Source organism: Vigna umbellata, chromosome 8, assembly GCF_029865625.1.
Source record: "Vigna umbellata cultivar VRB3 chromosome 8, Vumbellata_1.0, whole genome shotgun sequence".
NCBI classification, from domain to species: Eukaryota; Viridiplantae; Streptophyta; class Magnoliopsida; order Fabales; family Fabaceae; genus Vigna; species Vigna umbellata.
The window spans coordinates 12,685,942-12,709,459 of NC_142172.1; the positions used below are offsets into that span (position 1 = coordinate 12,685,942).

General features: G+C 35.1%; 1 protein-coding gene and 1 pseudogene across 5 annotated transcripts in view; one reads left to right on the forward strand and one right to left on the reverse strand.

Annotated features, from left to right (window-relative positions):
* Nucleotides 1–2,057: 2,057 nt before the first annotated feature.
* The window catches only part of EMF2 (VEFS-Box of polycomb protein), a 28,815-nt gene continuing 7,354 nt past the window's right edge, over nt 2,058–23,518 (forward strand). For 2 of the 5 annotated variants that reach the window (XM_047313402.2, XM_047313404.2), the window contains exons 1-17: nt 2,058–2,357; nt 2,989–3,115; nt 3,216–3,339; nt 3,523–3,578; nt 4,281–4,386; nt 4,501–4,666; nt 4,751–4,828; nt 8,952–9,085; nt 9,263–9,325; nt 9,454–9,575; nt 16,402–16,434; nt 16,651–16,682; nt 21,869–21,921; nt 22,010–22,063; nt 22,144–22,203; nt 22,774–22,820; nt 22,902–23,011. In XM_047313402.2, the coding sequence (XP_047169358.1) occupies nt 3,081–3,115; nt 3,216–3,339; nt 3,523–3,578; nt 4,281–4,386; nt 4,501–4,666; nt 4,751–4,828; nt 8,952–9,085; nt 9,263–9,325; nt 9,454–9,575; nt 16,402–16,434; nt 16,651–16,682; nt 21,869–21,921; nt 22,010–22,063; nt 22,144–22,203; nt 22,774–22,820; nt 22,902–23,011 (1,273 nt within the window). In that variant the 5' untranslated portion in view covers nt 2,058–2,357; nt 2,989–3,080. The remainder of the gene's footprint in view (nt 2,358–2,988; nt 3,116–3,215; nt 3,340–3,522; nt 3,579–4,280; nt 4,387–4,500; nt 4,667–4,750; nt 4,829–8,951; nt 9,086–9,262; nt 9,326–9,453; nt 9,576–16,401; nt 16,435–16,650; nt 16,683–21,868; nt 21,922–22,009; nt 22,064–22,143; nt 22,204–22,773; nt 22,821–22,901; nt 23,012–23,518) is intronic. The other 3 variants (XM_047313403.2, XM_088096388.1, XM_047313405.2) reach the window with 3 other exon arrangements.
* LOC148194025 (uncharacterized) lies at nt 10,739–15,724 on the reverse strand (annotated as a pseudogene).

Here is a 23,518-nt window from a genome sequence, read left to right on the forward strand (position 1 = left end):
ACTAGATTTGATCGATACCGATTAGTTTACCAGCTTGAACGATTGGTTTGGTGTGACTTGGTCAGTGTGTATTGTTCGATACATATACAATATTAAAGTATTGTAGACTTTTGAACTTAAAACTTTATCACAATTTTATTTTAAAAAATATATCAGATAATTAAAGAAAAAAATAAATATTTAAACTATTAACCTTTACTCTTAAACTATTCAAAACTATTAGATAAAAAAAAATATCAGATAAAGAATTAGAACGGATAACGTGAAATAACTTTTTCACACTATTAAGATTTAGATTAGATATAAGATCCATTTAGCCTATTTGTTAGATACAACCTTCCAAGCAACAACTTTTTTTTAGTAATATCTCTAAATCATACAAAATTACCTAATCATGAAAATAATTTCTTATGTAAATAGTACGTCATTTGTATATATGGAAGCTGTTAAAAAACATGCCCGAAAACATTGAATTAACTAATTGAACCCTATCCACAAAAGAAAGAAAACTACTTTTTCAAGAGATAATTTTGTACCCTTCATAAGAGGAACCCTAAAAAAATGCATCATAAGTAAACAACTCTTATTAATAAAATATGTGTTTGATTTTGTTTTCAATCCTATCAACATAAAATCTTAAGTAAAACTTATATTTGTCAAGAACAATGATCCAAGCTATTTTTATTGATCTCAAAAGAAAAAAAAACATTGTTAGGACATATGTGGGGGAAGACATATATTCTTTTGTAAATAACGAAATGATTACTTTTAACAATCTTTTCATATTTATTTGAAAAATATTATGAAAAGTTAGTTCAAAAACACTAAATTAAATTGATATAATAATAATAATAATAATAATAATAATAATAATAATAATAATAATAATAATAATAATAATAATAATAACTATTTAAATTTTTAAATGAATTTGAATAATTATTCATTTCTCTAACTAAACATTTTGTCGATAAATTATATTAAGTTATACTTAGATAATCTTAATATCATTTTATTAACAATTTATATCAAACATAAACTGAGATTGTTAATAAAAAAGTGACATTTGATGTAAATGATAATTTATAACACAATTTTATATTAGAAATAAACTAATTTATTTGGGCAGTAAATTAGATTCGTCATAAATTGTTGAGAAAAACGATTAATTTTTAGTTTATGATTAATGTAATTTGTTACTGAAAAATGTAGATTATAAATCCTTTCTATAGAAGTAAACAGTGTTTCATATTCGTTTAAGTTAAACAATTATTATTTGGATAATGATACTTTGATAACATTTTTTTATAACATTTTAACATCATTTACGTGTCATTCTGTGATTGGTCCATGTTAGTGTTTATAATTATTATTATTGATTGTGGAGTAATTTTGGACCAATCACAGAATGACACGTAGATGATGTTAAAATGTAGTCACAAAATGTTGTCAAAGTATCATTATCCTTATTATTTAGGTTTTATGTCCTAACTTTTTGTTTAAGTTGAATAATTAGTTAAACATATTCTAACTTTCATTTCACTTGCATTAATGTTAAATAATATGCTTCATCAATATTTGTTTGTTTTTTTTATTTGGTCTTGTTTGTTAATAAGTTAATAAAATATGCAATCAAATTTTTTACTTTATAAAACTGCAACCCTTATTAGAATTGTTAACAAACAAATGTTAATAATTTCCATTTTCATATTATATAACTTATAATCAACCAATAATAACAATTTGTAAAACTAATGATATTTATTTAATTTTACGAAAATGTCTTAATTTTTAAGAAAGGGTTTCTTTATTTTAAAATTTTTTAAAATTAATTCGATACTTTCTTAATGAAAAAGACTAAATGAAATGAAAGGAAAAGTTAATAAAACTAAAAGGGTAATTAAGTGTAGATAATATTACATGTTATAATTAATGAAAATAACCGATTTTCGTTTTTAGTTATACTTTTAGATATTATTTTTGGGTTTTAATGCTTTCATTATTGTTTATTTTTCAGTTGTATATAATACTATTTTCTTTTATCTTACAGAGGGCATTGTGTTTGAAGTTTCTTACTTACCTCACTTGCATTTGTTAAGTTTCCCAAACTCTGCAAAAAAAAATGTGTTTATTTTGAGATAGATAAAGAGACATACAGAGAACAGCTTTGTTAGATTTTAATCATTTCGAGAACATTCGATTTTCAATTTTGCGTCTTAATTTTGGGTTCAATTCTGAGGTTCGATATGAAATGAGCGATCACACTCTCATACTTCACTTTTGAAGCACGGTTTGGAACCAATTTTGGGTTCAATTGCTGCCATTTGCTCGGTTCGTATCAAAGTGAGAACTTTGAGGTTTTTTCTGCTACCCATTTGGTTTCTTGTCGGCAAGATTGTTATATTTTTCGTTTCTTATCATTATGCTTACCTGAAAACTTCTCCTGGGCATTCTCTGTTTTTGGTTCTTTGAACCCTTTATTTGTTTTGATCCTTTTGTTTTATGTTATTTACTTTTTTTTTCTTGTTTTGTGATCCATTTTTGTGGTGTACTTTGTTATTCCATACAACTGGATATGCCATCTTGTTTCCGCAATGGGAGACACCTCTGAGGCTTCTGTTTGCCACGATTGGAGAAAACAAGCAGTTGGCCTGTTATTGGATTCCCTGCGCATGTGAAATATTACAAAAAGAAAGAGAGGAGAGTTTGGGAAAGTTTGGTGATTTTGATATCTTCATGTTGACGATTAAACATTTCATTAAGTCTTCATTGTCATCGGCAAGGACATTTGGACTCTTTCAAGTCTTAATGAGCTAAAAACAGGCACCCTACATCATATGTTACACAGAGTTTTTGTAATTTGGAGCATTTTTTCGTTTATAAGTCCAGTGGTTTTCAACTTGATAAAAGAATGAGTTTGATGATTGAAATCTAATCCATTTATGTCTTCAATATTTGAATGATTTGTTGTGCCATTTTCAATTGCAGGTTTCTTACTGGCAACAGAAAATATCACGTTCTTAAACATTCAGAATTTCAGATAAATATTATATGTTGCTGAGACTTGTTGGATAAGAAGAATGCCAGGCATTCCTGTTGCCGCTCGTGCAACCTCGTATATCCTCTTTCAGACAAATACTACCTTTTGTTAACTTTTAATTTTCACAAAAGAATTTTGTAACATAACCAGTAATTATATCTGTTTTTCCCTGCAGAAGCCTCCATGATGCTTGTGAACATTTATCTGCGGAAGAGGAGCTTGCAGCTGAAGAGAGTCTTTCAATTTATTGCAAGCCCGTAGAATTTTACAATATTCTCCAGCGACGTGCCATGAGAAATGTACTCTATCTGATTGGCTAAAATTATCTGCCTTTGTAAAAGTATTGCCATTATTTTTCATTCTTTTAGAATGTGCGAGGCATAGGGCTAACTGTATTCTTGTTGGCTCTGTTTTCATAATTTTTTCTTTCTATGAACTACTGGGGCATGTTGTATTGCTAATAGAATGTCTCTGTTATGCAGCCATTATTTCTTCAGAGATGTTTGCACTACCAGATAAAGGAAAAACACAAGAAAAGGTAAAAGTTTCATATATAGTCTTCCCTGTCCAACTTGCTGTCTTTAACAGAATTACATAATTTTGTCCATTTGTTCATACTTGCGTAATTCAGTTCAAAATTAGAAAGAAATACTTATTTAGTCATTGTTGACTGCTGAAATGAACATCTTGTGGTTGTGTTTAATAACACGTGTGAAACTTGTGAATGGAGAAAGAATAAACGGGTATTTGCTTGGTACTATAATAAAATATGGCAACTTAGGTCTTTGCATGAAGAAGATGAACGGACTTAATTGAATGAACAAGTTTCTACATGTACACTAAGATTTTTGGCTTTTTAATGATTCTAAAACGAATTAAGATTAGGATTATCAAATCAAGTAGTTCTTGCAGATTTATGGAATCTGGCCTCAACAATGTATTTAGTAAACTTTTTCCTTTTGCCTTAGTGAATTTCTTATTTCTGCTTTTAAGATAAAAGATAAATCTAGTCCTGTTTGAGACTGTGATAATTAATTTTATGTCATCCTTGCAATCTCTTTTCTTTCTGTACGCTGGAGTCTGTTTATTCTTACATATAAGCTCAAACTTTCTGTAATTTCTAGTGATTTCATGTGAGACATTGTTTCAGTCTGTTTTATCTGAAAATAATTTAGTAATATATAATGTATACAAATATTGGTTCTAATATGCTAATGAGATATGATATTTGCATATTTAGAATACAAATGACAGTTTCCTTGATGCGGACTATTACGGAAAGTCAAAATGTGTTTCCCATGTCTATATGTCTCGCAAGGCGGGTTTCTGATCATGGATCTTCAAGGGTAGGAACCCTGCTTCTGATAAGTTGATTCAATTACGATTCCTTAGTGTAAAATGCAGTATATCTAATAGTTATACAATGACTTTTGTTTTATTCACCAAAAACAAAAAAAAAGCAATCTGCCATGTATCGAATCGGTCGAATGTTCATCTTTCGAAACTCCCCTGGAATTGATTTAAATACTCAAGTCCAAGCAAATTTTACTCTTCCTGAAGTCAACAAGTTAGCTGATGAAGCTAGATCTTGCTCACTTGATATCTTGTTTGTCAGCACTGCCACTGGTATGTATATGCATGTGTTTTTCAACTGTGATGAAAATATCTATAAATTTTTCTGTGTTCCTTATTATGACTATTTACTTGCAGTGAAAAACTCGAATTTATCATCTGGAGTCAATTCAAACTCCATGCCTTCGGATACAAATCATCTAGCTTTTTTTGAATGTGAGCTGTGCTTTAATTGCTAATTACTGACAAAAAGATAGCTTTGATCTCCTTGTTACGTTGTTATTTGAACCCCCTCTTGTTTTTTAAATATATTTACCTTGATGGGTATTGGCTCTGATGCTTCTTCTAGTTGGTCTCCTCAAACCCTTTACATTGCTTGTAAAGGCCCCTCAAACGGAGTCCAGTTGGTGTACTGAAGCACATCTCATGCTTAATTGAAGTACTTCTAATTTACACTTCTGTATGCTTTTCTCTATTGTGTTTGACGTCAGGTTGTTGGATGGTTGATCCTATTCTATATATGTCCTTTCACAATGAATTTGTCATATAAAATATTTATAATAAAAAAAGAGAAAAGGAGTTCCCTAAAATATCTTTGAATATAAATATCTAGTGCTACCCAAACCACAGTTGTCAGATTGGTAATCATATCAAGAATTGTTTGTCCTGATTAATCCAATTTTGAATCGTGGACTGTGAATCATAAGATATCATGCATAAAGGGTCCAAGGTTTCTTAAACATATAAAACACTGCAATGAAAGACTGTCAAGGAAGAATTCTCGACCCTTAATGAAGGTTTAATTAATTGTGAACTAATTCTAGGCGGTTCATTGACAGCTATAAAATTATATGCTTCTCCCTCTTGTAAATGCAGGTTGGGGAGGCGATGTGTGATCTTGTATAATCATTGTTTCCTCTTTCTAACTTTCAAACATGGTAGTAGAGCATGTGAGCAACCAAATGGTCAGAGATCCGATCTCTGCCATCTCATTCATAGTCAAACTATAATTTTGGTTCTTGACACCAAATTTTTACTGAGTTGCACCAGAAAAGCAAAGCAAGGACGAGTCAGTTCTTGACAATATTATTAGTATCAACCTTGATTTTTGTTGTGAACCAATAACCTTTAGTTTTGTTACGACCCAATGAAATGACTTGCTGTCAATTATACTACCTAGCAATTAAGGAATTTTGAAAGTCATAAGATGGAATGTCTAGTGATTTCTGATATTTTTAAGTCTATTTGGCCATTAACATTATACTATTTAGGCAGTGAAGGGAAAAAAAGAAAAATTCTAAATAATTTAAATATTTTATTGATATTGTGTGTGGATAACTTGATACCAAATACAGGCCCTATGGCCGTATTTAATATAGTAGCAATTAGGTCAAGTACTACCCTGGTGTCAATAAGATAAGCCAAAGCCCACAAATATAGTATGACAACAAACCACATGGTTCATACAGTCTTCGATATGTGCTATGGTACATGTATGTAGTACTCAACCTTATGAAGTATTGTCATGTAGGGTGTATGCATAGTTGATAGGCTAAAAATGGCTACATAACCTTAATATTTTGAGAGGTTACTGTTGCTAATATGATTTCTTCCCTTCTAATCATTAGGAGACCTCTCAGGAGTCAAATCTTAACAATTATTATCATTAGTATAATAAATACCATCCAATAGGCTGAGAAGTTGGGGGTTAAATCGATAATGAAGGCACTCTCTTCTCGAAATTTGAAGAGCTTAACAATCCCATCCCATCCCATCGAAAGCCAATAATGCATAATTCCTAATCAAGGTCTAATCCAACAAGCTTGTCACTCTAGTAAAGCTCAAACCAACGGGTATTGTGATGGTTTTCATTACCATCCAAGAATAGGAGCACCTTGTCGTTGACCTTGACATCCTCCTTCCACACCTTCAGGAACACATCAATCACTAACTGCGTGCAATAGTTTGCACCCTTTTTCCTGTCAGTTTCCTTGACTTCCTGATGAACCTAACACATGCTTGTTAAGAATTGGTGATAACCAATTTGTGAAAGTACCACAAATTGGTATGCAAGTACCAATTTGCGATTCGTAGAGGGTGATGAGTGTATTATGTTTCTATGCTACTAGCACCTTATTAAATGCAGAAATAAATTAGGAACCATTAGAATATGAAATAACAACGAGGACTACTTTTTTCAATTGGATGGATGGAATAGTTCATTCCACAATATATTCTAATTATCACGGAAGATTCTGAAAACTTAAATATTCAATTGTACAATAAAGGATGATATGAAATATTTTATAGATATTTTAGACTTCTCTTTATGCGTCATTTTACTAAGCTTAAGATTGTTACAAACATGTACTTAAATAAAATAGTATATGAAGTTGGCTCAACAAACCTCCTGGGTAAACTATGGAGAGATGGCGGAGAAATTGGAGGGATGAACATTATTTAAAAGATAACATAGAAAGATAGGTGAAATAATCATTGTTGTGAAGATTTGGTCATATTTCCTGGCATGTGATTATACTCTAAAATAACTAAAACTTCTCCAAATGCTTCAAACAATAAAAAAGCAACCTAGTGAAGATTTTGTCAATTATTGAGTACTTGTTGGGCTGCCTGCTTCACTTAAAGCTTATAGGTTTTAAGATAGAATTATTAGAGCCTATAAACTATTTTTGTTGCTTTTGTGGTTTTAACATGGAATCTAGCATGTAACAGATGGATATTATTATTGACCTCAACTAGTGGGGTGTGGTTTATATATTTGTTGGACAACTTTACTTAATTAGATTTAAGATGGAATCTAACATAGGGGGTAAGAATCATACTTTTGGTATGCCCGTCTTTTCAATCTCACTCTTAATGTTATGCCATATTCGAGAAATGAACAGTTAAAAAAGCAGCCTAGTGCTCAAGGATCCTACAAAGTGGGGTATATGGAGGCAAATTGGGTGTGGTTTATACATTAGTTAACAATACTTGATATCAGTTAGTTTTAAGTGGAATATAACAGTGTAAGAAGCGTCAACTTGGTATGGGCCATTCTTTTCAATCACACTCTTAATGCTATGCCAGCAATGGAAAATGAGCAGTTAAAAAGGCAACCCAGTGTAGAAGGCTCCTAAAGTGGGGTCTAAGAGGGGTAGGTGTATGCAACCTCTATTCCTCTATGAAGCAAAGAGTTTTTTTTGGAGATTCGAACCTGTGATCTCCACATCTGGAGGTAACAAAGTTATCATGTAATGAAACTTTCCCTCCTTGCATTTATAATACCTGAAAAGGGAATAAATTCAGCAAGGAAGGAGATCTGATAAGAACATATGGAAAAAAAAAGAAAAAATCACAAAGCAGAACACATTATTCAATCTTAAAAGTTAACTCATTGGGGTAGAATTGCCCAAGTATTACAAGGACTATTTTGCCCATATTCTTAGCTGTTGGGGAACATTTTAATAAGAACTATGGAGACAAGGCATTGTTGTAGTGGAGTTAGGTATTTTTGTGAACTAAGGTAATGCCAAAGGATCCCCAATGCCAAAGCCAGCTACTTCTTATGCAGAGGTTCGGGGGAGGGTCATTGTATGCAGTCTTATCCTTGCATTCATAATATCTGAAAAAGGAAAGAAATTTGGTAAGGACGGATATTTCGTTAGAACATACAAAGAAAAAAAAAAGACAACAAAGCAAAACATATTAGTCAATCTCAAGAGTTAACTCTTTGGGGGAATTGCTTATGTTATATAAGGACTATTTTACCATATGCCTAGCTGGTGGGGAACATTTTAACAATAACAATGGAGATAAGGCATTGTTGTATGGAGTTACATATTTTTTTGAACTGGGTGACATAATGGTGACAGGAAGATGGTGTTGTCATTCTGATATCATGTTGTATTGGATTTAGGGAGTGAACTCTGAAAGTAGGAAAGTAAATAACAAAGAATAAATTATTAGATTGATATGCTGTTTTGACAATGTTATACAAAATACTGATCTAGCTCGTATTTGTACTAATAACTAGACCAAGACTGGGATGGTATTACAATCCCACTAATACAATAAAACTTGAACACTCCCTCTTTAAATAAGATGAAAATTTGGGAAACATAATCAATAGTCCTAGGATTAATTTGTTACCGTTACCTAATTGATTCTTTTGTATTTTCTACAAATTGTGACATATTCTAAAATAGTCAAATATGCAATAAACTTTATGACGTATTTTATAGGTATTCTAGCTCTAACCATGGATTAATTTTTCCAAATGATTTTTTGATGCATGCTGGAATTCCTTTTTCAATTTTCTTCATTCTGTGGTTGACAGCTGGAGAGTACTGCCTTTGGGGGAAAGTGTCTTTAGAATCACTTTATATGGCTTGGGATTGTTTTCCGAATTTTCGTTTGGGACAGCGAGCAGAGATTATGTCAACTGTTGATTTGCTTCCATGTATTCTGAAGGTACAATGATGAACACAACTTTTTTGAGTAGAAAACACTGTCATTACTCTGCATCCTTTTGCGTTATTTAATGTTATGCTATGCATGAACACTTTATTTTTGTTCTAATAATCCATTTAAACTACTATTATGAATTTTGGTAGATGTACTAGTTCACAACTTCCTTTTATGATGCAGTCAGATTTTAAAAACGACTACACAAGAGTGTCTATTCAAGTTCCTTCTAATTTCGAGAATATGGTCAGTTCTTGCTTTAAAGTCATTTCCTACTGTGGCAAGAAATTCACACAAACCTCAAAATAGTTAGATATAAATGAAGATTTTGTTTTAACTTCCGTTTGTCTTATATCTTCTTTGGATTTCTAAAGAGTGCATCAAAACAAGTACAAATCACAATTTCTGCGGAAGAGTTTGGGGCCAAAGAAAAATCTCCCTGTATTTCATACACAGGCAGTGAAGTACCGTCCTCATCATTGTCTCACTTGATTGGGTAAATTTTATTTTCTCATCTGAATCTATTAGCAATTCAATCATTAAAGTTGGAAAGCTTGTGATTTCTCTGTTTCTATTAACGTTTTCTTATAAAATTAAAAAAGATAAATAGTGACTTGGATATTGTTGCATATTGGAATTAGCAATTTATTGTAAGTTCTTGGCATCTAGCTTATGTCTTTGGCTCCATCCACAATTTAATGGATGCAGCCTTGGGGTCCTTCCGTGCTTAGCCAACCTTTTGCAAGGTTATTTCCCTTAGCCACCCTCTATCCAGCAATTTCCTTTGGCACCTGCATACTACTTGTGGTACCCATCCCACCATTAATCAGTTCCCTAACTCTCGAGCAACACCTCATGTTACACCTTATGCTGAGAACGTTGAATAATATATCCCAATGAATGTTTGGATCAAGTTAAAGTTAGCAATGCAAATGATTACACCTAAAATCCACGGGTTCCTTTACTTTTCATTCTTCGTCTTTTTGTACTGTATCAGTGGTTTAGCACCTTACCGGTCAGTTTCTTCCCAAAGTTTCAAATCTGGGAGACAAATGTGATGTCTATATTACTATCTTGCAATTATCACTGATTGAGGTGCATCCAAGAAGGAAGCTGACAAAGTTGAGCGCAGCAGTGGATGCTCATGAGTCTGTAAGTTGTTGGAATCTTGATATGGCAGTAGTTGTTGCTGCAGTTATCAGTCTTGGTTTCTTTCAATAAAGCTTATTGAGAAACAACATTTTTTTGTCAAGGTTGGGTCTCCCTTAATCTGGACTTTTTGCTCTTTCCGATTGAAGCTCATAGTTAAGGTTTTCCAATTAACCCGAACCAAGTTACCCCAAGAATTAAATCTACTCCTCCTAGTTCAAACAAATAAAACATTTCTTCCACCACATGATGCTCTAGCTGTACGACTATGTTGCGACAACATCTACTAGTGTGCTTCTGATGACCATCTCCCAAATAGACCTTGTATGGTGGTGTTGCTTCCACTGGCAGATCTAGATTAGCCACCAGATCCGCTGAAATAAAATCGTGGCTTGCTCCATTATCATTTAAGATCAAAACACTTAGAATTGAGAGAGAAACTGAAAATATTATTATTATTATTGTTCACTTGACCCTAATACACATACTACCCTATTTAAGAGATAGTAGATCAACATAAAAAAAAAAAGAAAAACATAAGGCTCCTAAAAAGCCCACTAGAAAATACATTATATTTCAACACTGTCCCTCAAGCTGGAGCATATAGATCATATGCACCAAGCTTGGAACATATAAATTGAATTCTAGGTCCCCTTAGAGATTTGGTCAGAATGTCTCCGAGTTGTTCATTAGAGTTGACAAACTCAGTAACAAGTTCCTTGGACAACAACTTCTCTCTAATAAAAAGACAATCAATTTCTATGTGTTTTGTTCTCTCATGAAACACTGGATCGAGGCAATATGAAGGGCTGCTTGGTTGTCATAGTACAGTTTCAACGGCTCATTTTTACAAAATTTCAATTCTTGAAGAAGTTGTCTGATCCACACAAGTTCGCATATAGTTAAGGTCATAGATCGATATTCAGCTTCAGCACTAGGTCGAGCAACAACACTTTGTTTCTTACTTTTCCAAGATACAAGGTTCCCTCCAAGTAAAACACAATATCCTGTAGTAGATCTTCGATTAATTGGAGAACCAGCCCAATCTGCATCACAATATCCTTCGATCCGAGTTCTTCCCTTGTTCTCATACAACAATCCCTGTTCTGGGTTTCCTTTTACGTATCTGAGAATGCGAATCACTGCATTCCAATGGTCAACATGTGGATTTTGCATAAATTGACTCACAACTCCCATTGGATAAGAAAGATTAGGTCTTGTTATTGTAAGATAGATGAGTTTTCCAACCAACCTTCTATATCTCTCTGGGTTTGAGAAAGGTTCACCTTGATCTCATTAACTTTTGATTTGAGTCCATAGGACTATCAATGGGCTTGCATTTTGTCAGGCCTGTTTCCTCTAAAATATCAAGAGCATATTTCCTTTGTGAAATGATGACACCTTCTTTTGACTATGCCACTTCAATACCAAGAAAATATTTTAGACGACCTAGATCTTTAGTCTGAAAGTGGTTGAACAAATGATTCTTTAATTGAGTGGTTCTCGTGACGTAATTCCCTGTAATAACAATATCATCAACATACACCACGAGATAAACACATTTGTCAGGAGAAGAATGACCATAAAACATTGAGTGATCCGCCTCACATCGTTTCAATCCAAAATTTTGCACAACCCGACTAAATTTACCAAACCAAGCACGAGGTGATTGTTTCAAGCCATAGAGGGAACGACGTAATTTACAAACTAACCCAGACTCCCCCTGAGCAACAAACCCAAGAGGTTGCTCCATGTATATCTCCTCTTCTAGATCACCATGAAGAAAGGCATTTTTAATGTCCAACTGGTAAAGTGGCCAGTGACGAATGGCAGGCATAGCAAGTAAAATACGAACTGTACTAGGTTTTAGCCACAGGAGAAAAAGTATCACAATAATCAATGCCATAAACTTGAGTATATCCCTTAGCTACTAGACGAGCTTTTAGACGATCAATTTCACCAGTAGGACCAACCTTAATAGCATAAACCCATCGGCAGCCACCAGGCTTCTTACCAGGAGGAAGAGGAACAAGGTCCCAAGTACCATTGTGGTCAAGGGCATGCATTTCATCAACCATGGCTTGACGCCATCCAAGATGATCAAGTGCCTCATAAATATTATTAGGAGTCTTAATGGAGGATAAGGAGGAAACAAAAGAGAAATAGGTAGAAGACAAACGATGATAACTCAAAAAATTATAAACAGGATATGGATTATGAGTAGAACGAATACCTTTTCGAAGGGCAATGGGCAAATTATCATCTGAGTTAGTAGAAGACGAGGAGGATGAAGGATCCATGGTCTGGTGAGCTGATGGAGGAGGAGATGAGTCTAGAGGATCTTCATTGTTCTGAGCTTGAGATTGTCTCCGACGCTGATATGTGAAAAGAGGTGGAGGAACAATGTCATTCACATTGAGTTTGAGGTATAGAAGCAGGAATAACCAAGGGATCACACGATGGTAGAGGAAACATTTGTTGAACAAATGAACGATCCTCCACAGAGGACGAGAAAAACGGTGTATCCTCAAAGAATGTGACATCAGCAGACATATAATATCTCTTGGTGGAGGGAGAATAACATTTATACCCTTTCTGAAGACGAGAATATCCCAAGAAGACACACTTAATAGCCTTTGCGGATAGCTTATCAAGACCTGGAGAAACATTATGGACAAAACATGTACACCCAAATACATGTGGGGAGATATGATATAGAGTGTCATTTGGAAAAATGACAGAATGAGGAATTTTATTCTCAAGAGAGAAAGAAGGCATCCTATTGATTAGAAAACAGGCAGTGAGGACTGCATCGCCCCAGTGATGTACAGGAATATTAGTATTCAATATCAAGGAACGTGCAGTTTCAATGAGATGTCTATTCTTCATCTCTGCAATACCATTTTGTTGTGGAGTGTGAGGACATGTTGAATGATGTAAAATTCCTTGGGAAGATAAAAATGAAGAAAACGCTGAAGAAAAATATTCCTTAGCATTATCACTACGAAGGATTTAATTGTCTTCCCAAATTGGTTCTTAATTTCATTAATAAAGGACACAAATATGGACAAAAGTTCAGATCTCTCTTTCATTAAATAAACCCAAGTACATCGAGAGAATTCATCAATGAAGGTTACAAAATAATTAAAACCAAAAGAAGTAACACGACTTGGTCCCCAAATATCAGAGTGAATAGTTGAGAAAGGAGAATTACATAGTGTCTCAAACTTTTTAGGATGAGAAGATCTAACATGTTTTCCTAATTGACATGACTCACAATCTAAGACTTGAATTTCTTGAGACTTGGAACCATCATCTTCAACTTGGATAAACTTGGATGGCCCAACCGATCATGCAAAAGTTTTGGAAATTAAGTGGTAAAACAGGAAACTGAAGAGCTATGTTTCAAAAAATAAAGTCCTCGAGACTCATGTCCTTCTCCAATCAGGCGACCCGTACCATGTTCTTGTATAACAAAGGAATTAGCAGTGAAGGTTACAGAACAATTTAAGAAACGAGTCAATTGGCTCAAGGAGATTAAATTGTAAGGACAATGAGGAATATACAAAACAAAATTTAAATTTAGTGAAGGAGATAAGGAAACTCTGCCAATTCCCTGAGATGCAACTTTGGATCCATTGACAATAGTAATTAAATGAGGAATTTTCTGAGAGGACATGGAAGAAAATGAAGAAATAGTACCAGAGATATGGTCTGAGGCACCTGAGTCAAGGATCCATGGATTGTGACCTTCCACAGATTGAGATATACAGGCAGTTGACACATTGGACATGGAAGAGGATTGGTTAGGATTAGAAGATTTTCCAGACTTATACTTCAAAAATTCTTGGTATTCTTCATTTGAAATTTTGGGTTCGAGATCATCAGATTTCGAAACATGAGGGACTTTGTCAGGATATCCATGTAGGCATAACATTTCTATCGAGTATGGCCTATTCTCTTACAATATGTGCACTGAGGACGCATACCACGGCCACCATGTCCTCCTAGGTTGCCTCTGCCTCCTCCTCTTCCTTGTGGTGCTACCATATCTGATGTTTCAATACCACCATTTGAACTTTCGTCTTTAACTAATGAAGGTACCCGAAGAAGTCGAGTAACTAAGCTGTCCATTGATGGAACTTGATCACAAGCTAACATTTGATCACGAACATGATCAAAATCTGAATGTAGATCTCTTAAAATTAAGACCATATAAAACTTATCAAGCTTCTTGTTTAGGCCTTCTAAAGAATCAGTCACAAAGAAATTCTTCAATTCTTCTACAGCAGCACGGGCCGTTCCTATGTAAGTAACCATATCATGATTGTTTTGTTTGAGGGAAGTCACTCTTTGAGTTGCATCAAAGAGACGTTGCACATCGTTAGCAAAGATATCTTGAGCTTTTCTCCAAAAGGAAGAGCACGATTTGTAAGGTCTTAAAATTTCTAAGACTTCTGGTTCAACAGATTGCCATAGGACAACACATAGTTGAAAATCAAGTTTCTACCATTGAGATTTCTCTTCTTCAGGAACGGTGGAAACATCTTGTTGAAGATGATCATGGTGTCCTTGACCAAGAAACCATAACTCCACGGAAGAAGACCATGATAGATAGTTTTTCCAATTGAGTTTTGCAGAAGTAATGGTTGGAGTAGCAGAGAGAGACGGTGTTCCAAGACCAGCCATTATAAAGCCAAACAAGAAAAGAGGGAAAAAGGTGTGGGAAGAAACCCTAAACGGAGCAACCGTCAACGGAACAGCAAATCAGAGACCACAATACACTCAGGAGACGGAGGCGAAACGAGCGGCAGTGGCGCGGTGAAGATCCGACACGGGAGAGGCGGCGCGTGAAGCCCATGCGCCCGAGAGAGGTTAGAGAGAAACGACGCGTGACGGCGCGTGGAGAGAAGGATGAGGCGGCGACCACCAGGGATGGGTCGCGCTCGTCGAGGCGCACCGAACCCTTAACTTCGCTGGAGAAAAGGTAGTGATGGAGACGGCGGACGACGGCGACGGCGGCGGCGGAAGCGACGGTGAACGACGGCGCGGGCAGTGAGCAGTGGTGAACCCTAACCAGCTCTGGATACCATGTGAAAGTTTGAGAGATGGTAAAAATATTATTAATGTGTGTTAAAGTTTCTATTACACATAAAAGTCCTATAAAAGAAACAATGGACCAGTACCTAAAAGCCCAAAACTAAAAGTCCAATTATACAATACAATATATTTCAACAAAGAGAAACTGGATAGTGACCTTATCACTACTTCCTATGTCCCATCTCGGATTTAGTTACCAGATCTGTTCACAAAAGGTCGTCCCACTGGACTATTTCATGATTTCACATGGTAGATATCCATTCACCGGTTTGAGGGGGATTGTTGTTGGTTAGATATTAAATGCAATACTAAAAGTTGTTGGTCAGATATTAAATGTCCTGTTAGAAGGTGTTAAAAGATTCTAGAGATCTCTTGTAATTATTACTTTAGCATTTGAGTTCTCTATATATAGAAATTGATGTACTGTTTTAAATTAATTAACAAAAATAAGAATCTTCTTTTTTTCAAATTAATCTTTTCAAGTCTTGCCTTTGGGATCTAAGAATCTTTTATGTACTGTCCTAAGCTTGACTATATATTTTTGTCAGAATATGTGAATTTATTGCACAATTAATATAGCAATTATGTGTAATCCTGCAATTATGTGTAATCCCTAAAATTAAGGGATTAGGATTAGTAATTATTGGGCAGATTTCCTTTTATTAAGATCAGGTATTATTGGGTAGATATCTCCTGATTTAGACTTTATTTCAGGAGATTTTTTACCTTAATTAGACAATAGTTTGTTTCTTTTTAAACACCTATGTATTGTTTCAAAAGCATGAATGAGAGAATAATTAATTCCAGCATTCTACTACTGTTTTACAACAATTTTAGTATCATTGGTGGGCATGCAGATCTGGGTAGCTTTTATGAGTTGTTGTCCATCACTGTTTGTTCTCCTCTGTTGCTTTGTTTAAGAGAATATTTTATACTTATTTTATTGCCAAAAGAAAAAAAAGAATACCTTGTACTCATTTTAAAACAACAAAGAGAAGTAATGACAATGTTGTTTAATTTCTATTAAATAAATCTGGTGCACATTTTAACTACAAGCTATTTCTGTTGTCCAGATTGAGGGAAGGAAATGTCATGTTTAATTACAGGTATCACTTTTTAACTTGTCAATGCTCTTATTCGATTTGTATGAGTTTATTATGATCATGGACTGCCTCTAAAGGGGGTTGTTTTGGTTGATGTGCTTAGGGATTTGAGAACTATTTTTATTTTCTGAACACCATGTTTCCTTTGTTGTTAGAAAAAATTGATTATTCATGTATTATTTTTCTTAATGAGCTTTTTTTTAATTAAAAATATTTCAGGTATTACAATAATAAGTTACAGAGGACAGAAGGTAATGTAAATATTGTTTTGTCTCTCATTTTAAAATGTGATTGCTTTCTTTTCTTTATGGAGTTATTAATGTATTTTTTGTGATCATTTGAAAATTGTTGAAAGAGAGAAAAATAGAGGGTGTAGATATAGAGGGCTATGTAAGGTGATCATAATGAGGGAATAAATGTAATTAAATATGTAGATAAAGAAAAGATCCACAACGCTCTACTTCAAAATGATGAAAGGATATCTATCATTCCTAACATGGTAGTAAGATTTCAGAGTCATTTCATGGGTATCCCATTAGTTAGAACATCCCATACTACGTTTATTTATTATTAAATTGTTTGTATACGGCATGTCAACAGAATGAATGGCAAAAGATATGCAATTGTATATTTATTTGTAATGGTTATTCTCTTAATTAGGATAATTAGTTGTAGTAAATGTATATATGGCAGTTTAGCTTATTTAGTAGGCTGAAAATCAGTTTGACAGATTGTAATCATTTGTATTTATATGAAAATTCTCCAGCAAGAGGGGAGACAGTTTTTTTGGCTCAATCTTCTCTAAGTTTGACATGGTTTTAGTTTAGGTTACGATCTCAAAACCTTGTTTGTGTTTTTTTCAGCCTCGTCCTAGATTCACGATCCTGCTTCACGATCCTGCTTCACGATTCTTCTTGGTTATTTTTTTTCTCGTTTCTTATTTCCCTAGCTCCATGGCTTCCGAAAAATATGATGTCTTATTCGTTCGTCTTAATGAAAAAACTACTCAACTTGGGCATTCCAATTCCAGATCTTTGTCACCTGAAAAGACTTGTGGGGTCATGTTGATGGCAGCACTCCTGCCCCTAACAAAGACCAAAAGACAATTGCTCAAGTCATCGCCTGGATCCTTGGTTTTGTTGATTCGAACATTGTTCTGAATCTTCGCCCTTACAAGATTGCAACCACAATGTGGTCTTACCTGAAGAAAATTTATAGTCAAAATAATGCAGCTCGCCGATTCGAGCTTGAGCACAATATCGCTATATTTAAACAGGATAGTCTCTCCATCTCTGATTTTTACTCTCAATTCATGAATCTTTGGGCTGAATACACTCATATAGTTTATGCAAACTTGCCTTCTGAAGGTCTAAGTTCCGTACAAACAATTCATGAATTTGCGATATGATTTTGAAGGTCTAAGTGCCTTATGAAATTGCGATATGACTTTGAAGGTATCCGGTCCAATCTCATGCATAGAGATCCTGTCCCATCGTTGGATTCATGTCTCAATGATTTGTTATGTGAAGAACAACGTCTTCTTACACAATCCATCATTGAAGAACAAAGATTGTCTACTGTTCCAGTAGCATACGTGGCACAAGGGAAGTCACGCCGCCATGACATGAGTACTATTCATTGTTTTAGTTGCAAGCGATTTGGCCACTATGCTTCAACCTGTCCAAAAAAATTCTGCAACTACTGCAAAAAGGATGGTCATATTATTAAGGAATGCCCAATAAGGCCACCACGACGCCCGCAACAGCCTTTACAACCACAACTGATGCTTCTATTTCCAACAGTTATGCCAATTCAACACTTGTCCATCCAAATGTTATTTATGATGTTCCAACTTTGACCCCTGAAATGGTTCAACAAATGATCATTTCAATTTTTTCTGCTTTGGGATTCTCAGGTAACTCCTCTTCACCATGGTACTTTGATTTTGCGGCTTCCAATCACATGACTAAACAATACTCGATTCCTTACTAATATAAAAAAGTATTTGGGGAATCTCAAGATACATACTACTGGTGGAAATCAATTGCCTATAACAGAAACTGGTGATATTTCTTCATTTCTAACAAATGTCTTTGTTGCTCTTGGTTTCACCAGTAATCTCATTTCTGTTGGTCAATTAGTCGACAATGATTGTCGAGTTCAATTCTCACAATCTGGTTGTCTTGTGCAGGATCAAAACTCGGGGAAGATAATCACGAAGGGGCCTAAAGTTGGACGTCTTTTTCCCATCCATTTCTCGCTGTCCCCAAGTCTTTCTTTGCCTTTAGTCTCTTGTAATTCTGTTATTGTTGATTACCAAGTGTGGCATAAGCACCTTGGGCATCCCAACTCCAATGTACTCCATGACATGCTCAAATATGGTTTTCTTGGAAATAAACACACCCCATCTCTTAATAATATTCATTTTGATTGCATTCCTTGTAAGCTTGGCAAAAGTAAAATTCTACCTTTTCCAACACATCAGTCGCATGAAACACAACCATTTGATATCATCCATAGTGATGTTTGGAGGGTGGCACCAGTTACGTCTCATGCTCATTACAAATATTTTTAACTTTTATTGATGATTATAGTCGTTCACTTGGGTCTATTTTCTGCGCTCAAAAGATGAAGTCTTTTCCACTTTCAAATTCTTTTATGTTTATGTTCAGGCCCATTTCTCCTCCAAAATCAAGATTCTTCGCTCTGATAATGGGGGGAATACACATCACACTTATTTCAGGAATTCTTGCAATCCAATGGCATTTTATCTCAAAGATCATGCCCAGCAACCCCCCAACAAAACAGGGTAGCTAAACGGAAAAATCGCCATTTGCTAGATGTTGTCTGCACTTTTTTGCTGGAGTTGCATGTGCCATCACGATTTTGGTGTGAAGCCCTTTCCACTGCAGTTCATCTTATAAACAGATTGCCATCTCCTTCCATAAGTAATGAATCCCCTTTCACTAGATTATTTTGTCACCCACCCGATTACTCCACTCTTCGTATGTTCGGTTGTGCATGTTATGTTCATCTTCCTCCACAAGAACGCACCAAGCTCACTGCACAATCTGTTGAATGTGCTTTTCTTGGCTATTCTCCTCATCAAAAGGGTTTTCTATGTTATGATCCTAACCTTCATCGGATTCGGGTCTCTCGAAATGTCATTTTTCTTGAAAGTGTATATTTTTTTGCAAACCATCATGACTCGTTCTCTTCTCCAATTTCTATTTTGCCATTGTTTTCTAATTTTTCTATAGGTCAATCATCATCTAGACCTCTATTGACCTATCAAAGGCGAAATACTGCCACTCAACATCACCTAGCACAATCCCATGGGCCCCTTCAAGAAAATTCCTTGGATGCTGATCCAGTACAAACTCCAGAACCAGAACCAGCTCCTTTACAACGCAGTTCACGCATTGGTAAGCCCCCAGAAAGGTATATCTGTTCCATGACAGCAACATTATCATCTATTCCTATTCCTTCTTCTTATAAACAGGCAATGAAGAATGAATGTTGGCAAAAAGCTATTGAAAGTGAACTTCTCACCTTGGAAGAAAATCAAACATGGGATATAGTGCCATGTCCCCCATCTGTTAAACCTTTAGGCAGCAAGTTTGTGTTCTCTATAAAGCTGCGTTCGGATGGCTCCATAGACCGTTACAAGGCGCGACTGGTTGTGCTTGGAAATAAGCAAGAGTATGGCCTAGACTATGACGAGACTTTTTCTCCAGTTGCCATGATGACCACTATGCGCACTATCCTTGCTCTTGCTGCATCCAAATCTTGGCCATTACATCAAATGGATGTCAAAAATGCATTCCTCCGTGGTGACCTTAAGGAGGAAGTTTACATCACACTTCCTGGTGGTATGTTGACCCTCTCCCTGAATACTATTTGCAAATTGAAACGCTCTTTATATGGATTGAAGCAGGCTCCAAGAGTTTGGTTTGAAAAGTTTCGCTCCACTCTTCTTAGTTTTTCTTTCAATCAAAGTCAGTATGATCCATCACTTTTCCTTCAATAGACTTCTAAAGGCATCGTTGTACTTCTTGTTTATGTGGATGACATTGGGGTCACTGGTTCTGATCAAGATGTTATTTCTAGAATCAAACAAATGCTGTATTCAAATTTTCACATGAAAGGGTTAGGCTATCTTAATTATTTCTTGGGTTTAGAGGTGCATTACCATCCTGAAGGCATTTTCGTAAATCAATATAAATATATTCAAGATTTGGTCCAGGTAGCGGGACTCACCAATGCTACCCCTGTTGACACTTCAATGGAAGTTAATGTTAAATATAGAAGACATGAATGAGAGCTTCTTGACGATCCCACTCAATATTGGAAACTAGTTGGTAGTCTCATCTATGTGACTATCACTCATCCTGATATTTCTTTTGATGTACACACTATTAGTAAGTTCATGCAATCTCCACGACACTTCCATTTTTCAGCATTGCAACGTATCATTAAATATCTCCTTGGCACCTCAAGTCGTGGTTTATTTTTTTCTGGTAATTCATCTCTTCAACTCCAAGCTTATAGTGATGCTGATTGGGTTGGCTGTCTAGACACTAGGAGATCAACTACTAGCTGGTGTATGTTCCTAGGGAATGCTCCTATTTCATGGAAATGTAAGAAACAAGATTCAGTCTCAAAGTCATCCATTGAAGTGGAATATCGCGCAATGTCTGCTGCTTGTTCTGAAATAATATGGCTACGTGGTCTTCTTACAGAGCTTGGATTGTCTCAAGCACAACCCACTCCACTGCATGCTGATAACACCAGTGCCATACAGATTGTAGCAAATCCAGTTTACCATGAATGGAAGAAACACATCGAGGTCAATTGTCACTCTAACCGAGAAGCGTATGATCGTAGAGTCATCAATCTACCATATGTCTTAACATATGTTCAAATAGTTGACATTTTCACTATATCGTTGCCACGCCAGCGTCACAATTTTCTACTTGGAAAATTGATGCTTGTAGATTCACGAGCATCAATTTGAGGGGGGATGTCAACATAATGAATGACAAAAGATATGCAATTGTATATTTATTTGTAACGGTTATTCTCTTAATTAGGATAATTAGCTGTAGTAAATGTATATATGGGAGTTTAGCTTATTTAGTAGGCTGAAAATCAGCTTGACAGATTGTAATCATTTGTATTTATATGAAAATTCTCTAGCAAGAGGGGAGAGCCTTTTTTTGGCTCAATCTTCTCTAAGTTGGACACAGCATACTCTACAAGTAGTCACACTCAATAAAATATTTGTATAAAAAAGACTTCTAGGTTATGGTTTTGTATCATATATTATTTAGATGTGACCAATTATAGTTCCTATTTATTGTCACATGCCTAGTTTTGAATGTCTCTGGAATATTGTATCTTACAGTGTTTCTTGGAACATAATGTTTGATTGCAGTCACCGAAGATTTCACTTGTCCATTCTGTTTGGTTAAATGTTCTAGTTTTAAGGTTAAAACTACTTTCTTCTTTTAAATCAATACTTTTCCTATATGATGTTGAAACATGTTTCTAATGCTTCTGACATGATCTTTTCTAGGGTCTAAGATGTCATTTGTCCTCGTCACATGATCTCTTCAACTTTGAATTTTGGGTTAGTTGTCTTTAAATCTCTTGCTGGGATTCTATTCAGTGATGTACTGAACCATCTCTAACCAAGTACATAATTTGTAGGTATCGGATGAGTGTCATGCTGTAAATGTGACTGTGAAGAATGATATCTCGAGATCAGAGGTAAGGATAGTTTCTGCTCAATTACTTTATTCATAAACATATTATATTATATTTAATAATATCTAATTTTTTATGCTTTGTCTATTATAAACTGATGCTTCTTAGATGCCTGTGAAGATTTATCTCATTTGAATTTGTTCTTGGACATTATTGACTATGTGATTTTGGGCCTTATTTATCTCTTATTCATTTTTTTATTCATATAGAAGTTTAATAAAAATGCTGGCTCATTTCCTTGTTATTTTCCCTTTTAAAATCTGATAGGACTCGATCAATTAATTGAGTCCTATGAGATTCACTTTTGAGCTAACAAAATACTAGATTTCAAATAATCCATTTAGGTTACTTTCAGTTTTCCTTTCACATGAGTTTTCCTTTCTGTCATCTTCTCTTAAAAAATTGATACACCAACTTTCTTTTAGATACCTTTGTTTCTAAATTTATCTTACATTTGCGTGCATGCATTTCAACATTTGCTACCATAGTCACTGCCAGCTTATTGCTGTGAGCTAGACCTCCTCTTTCTGTTTGAGAGGCACTCTATGATCTCAAACACTATCTTTTGTTCAGATTGTTGCTGATACTGTTGATCCAAGAGTGCAAACATTTTTCTATTGGTAAGCTATTTTGTCTCTACTATTCTTTTTTGGCTTCCATGACATTTTGAGATTCAGATGGCATACCATGTCTGTATGCAGTGGAAAGCCCCTTAAGCGTAGGACACCAAAGGACCCATCTTCTAAAAATGCAGTAGGCTTAGAGTCTGCCTTTCCTGCAGGAGAGACTGATATTTTGGAGAAGGATGATGGTATGTGTTAAAATTATGATTGTTGCTGGATTGTACAGCTTTCATAAAACTGTTGTTTGGGTGTATGTATCTAGTCTAAGGGTTTGAGTGTTATAGGGTATAACTTTTCCTTCTATTGTATAGTCTTCTCTTTACACACACACACACACAAACACAAACACACATCAGCTGATCAGGACACTCACTGATTTTTTAATCATATCCAAATTCAAGTTGGTATCTAGAGCCATGTTGGCAACAACCACCATGTGTTGCTGCTGGTGTTGTGTCGTCTGACTAAGTCAAGGTTAGCTACACCTCTAGAAGTGATACCCAACCCTGGTGGTTGCATGACCAAAATCTTCACAATGTGGTGGTCCTTGTCAGCCTGTCACCATATGTGTGGGTTCCACACTCAATCTTCCCGGTGTTAGAATCATACAAGACCACTGCCATTCATGTTGTTGAGACCTTATGGGCATGTTTCTGCCTTTATCTTCTATTTCCATGTACTTAGATAACTGATCA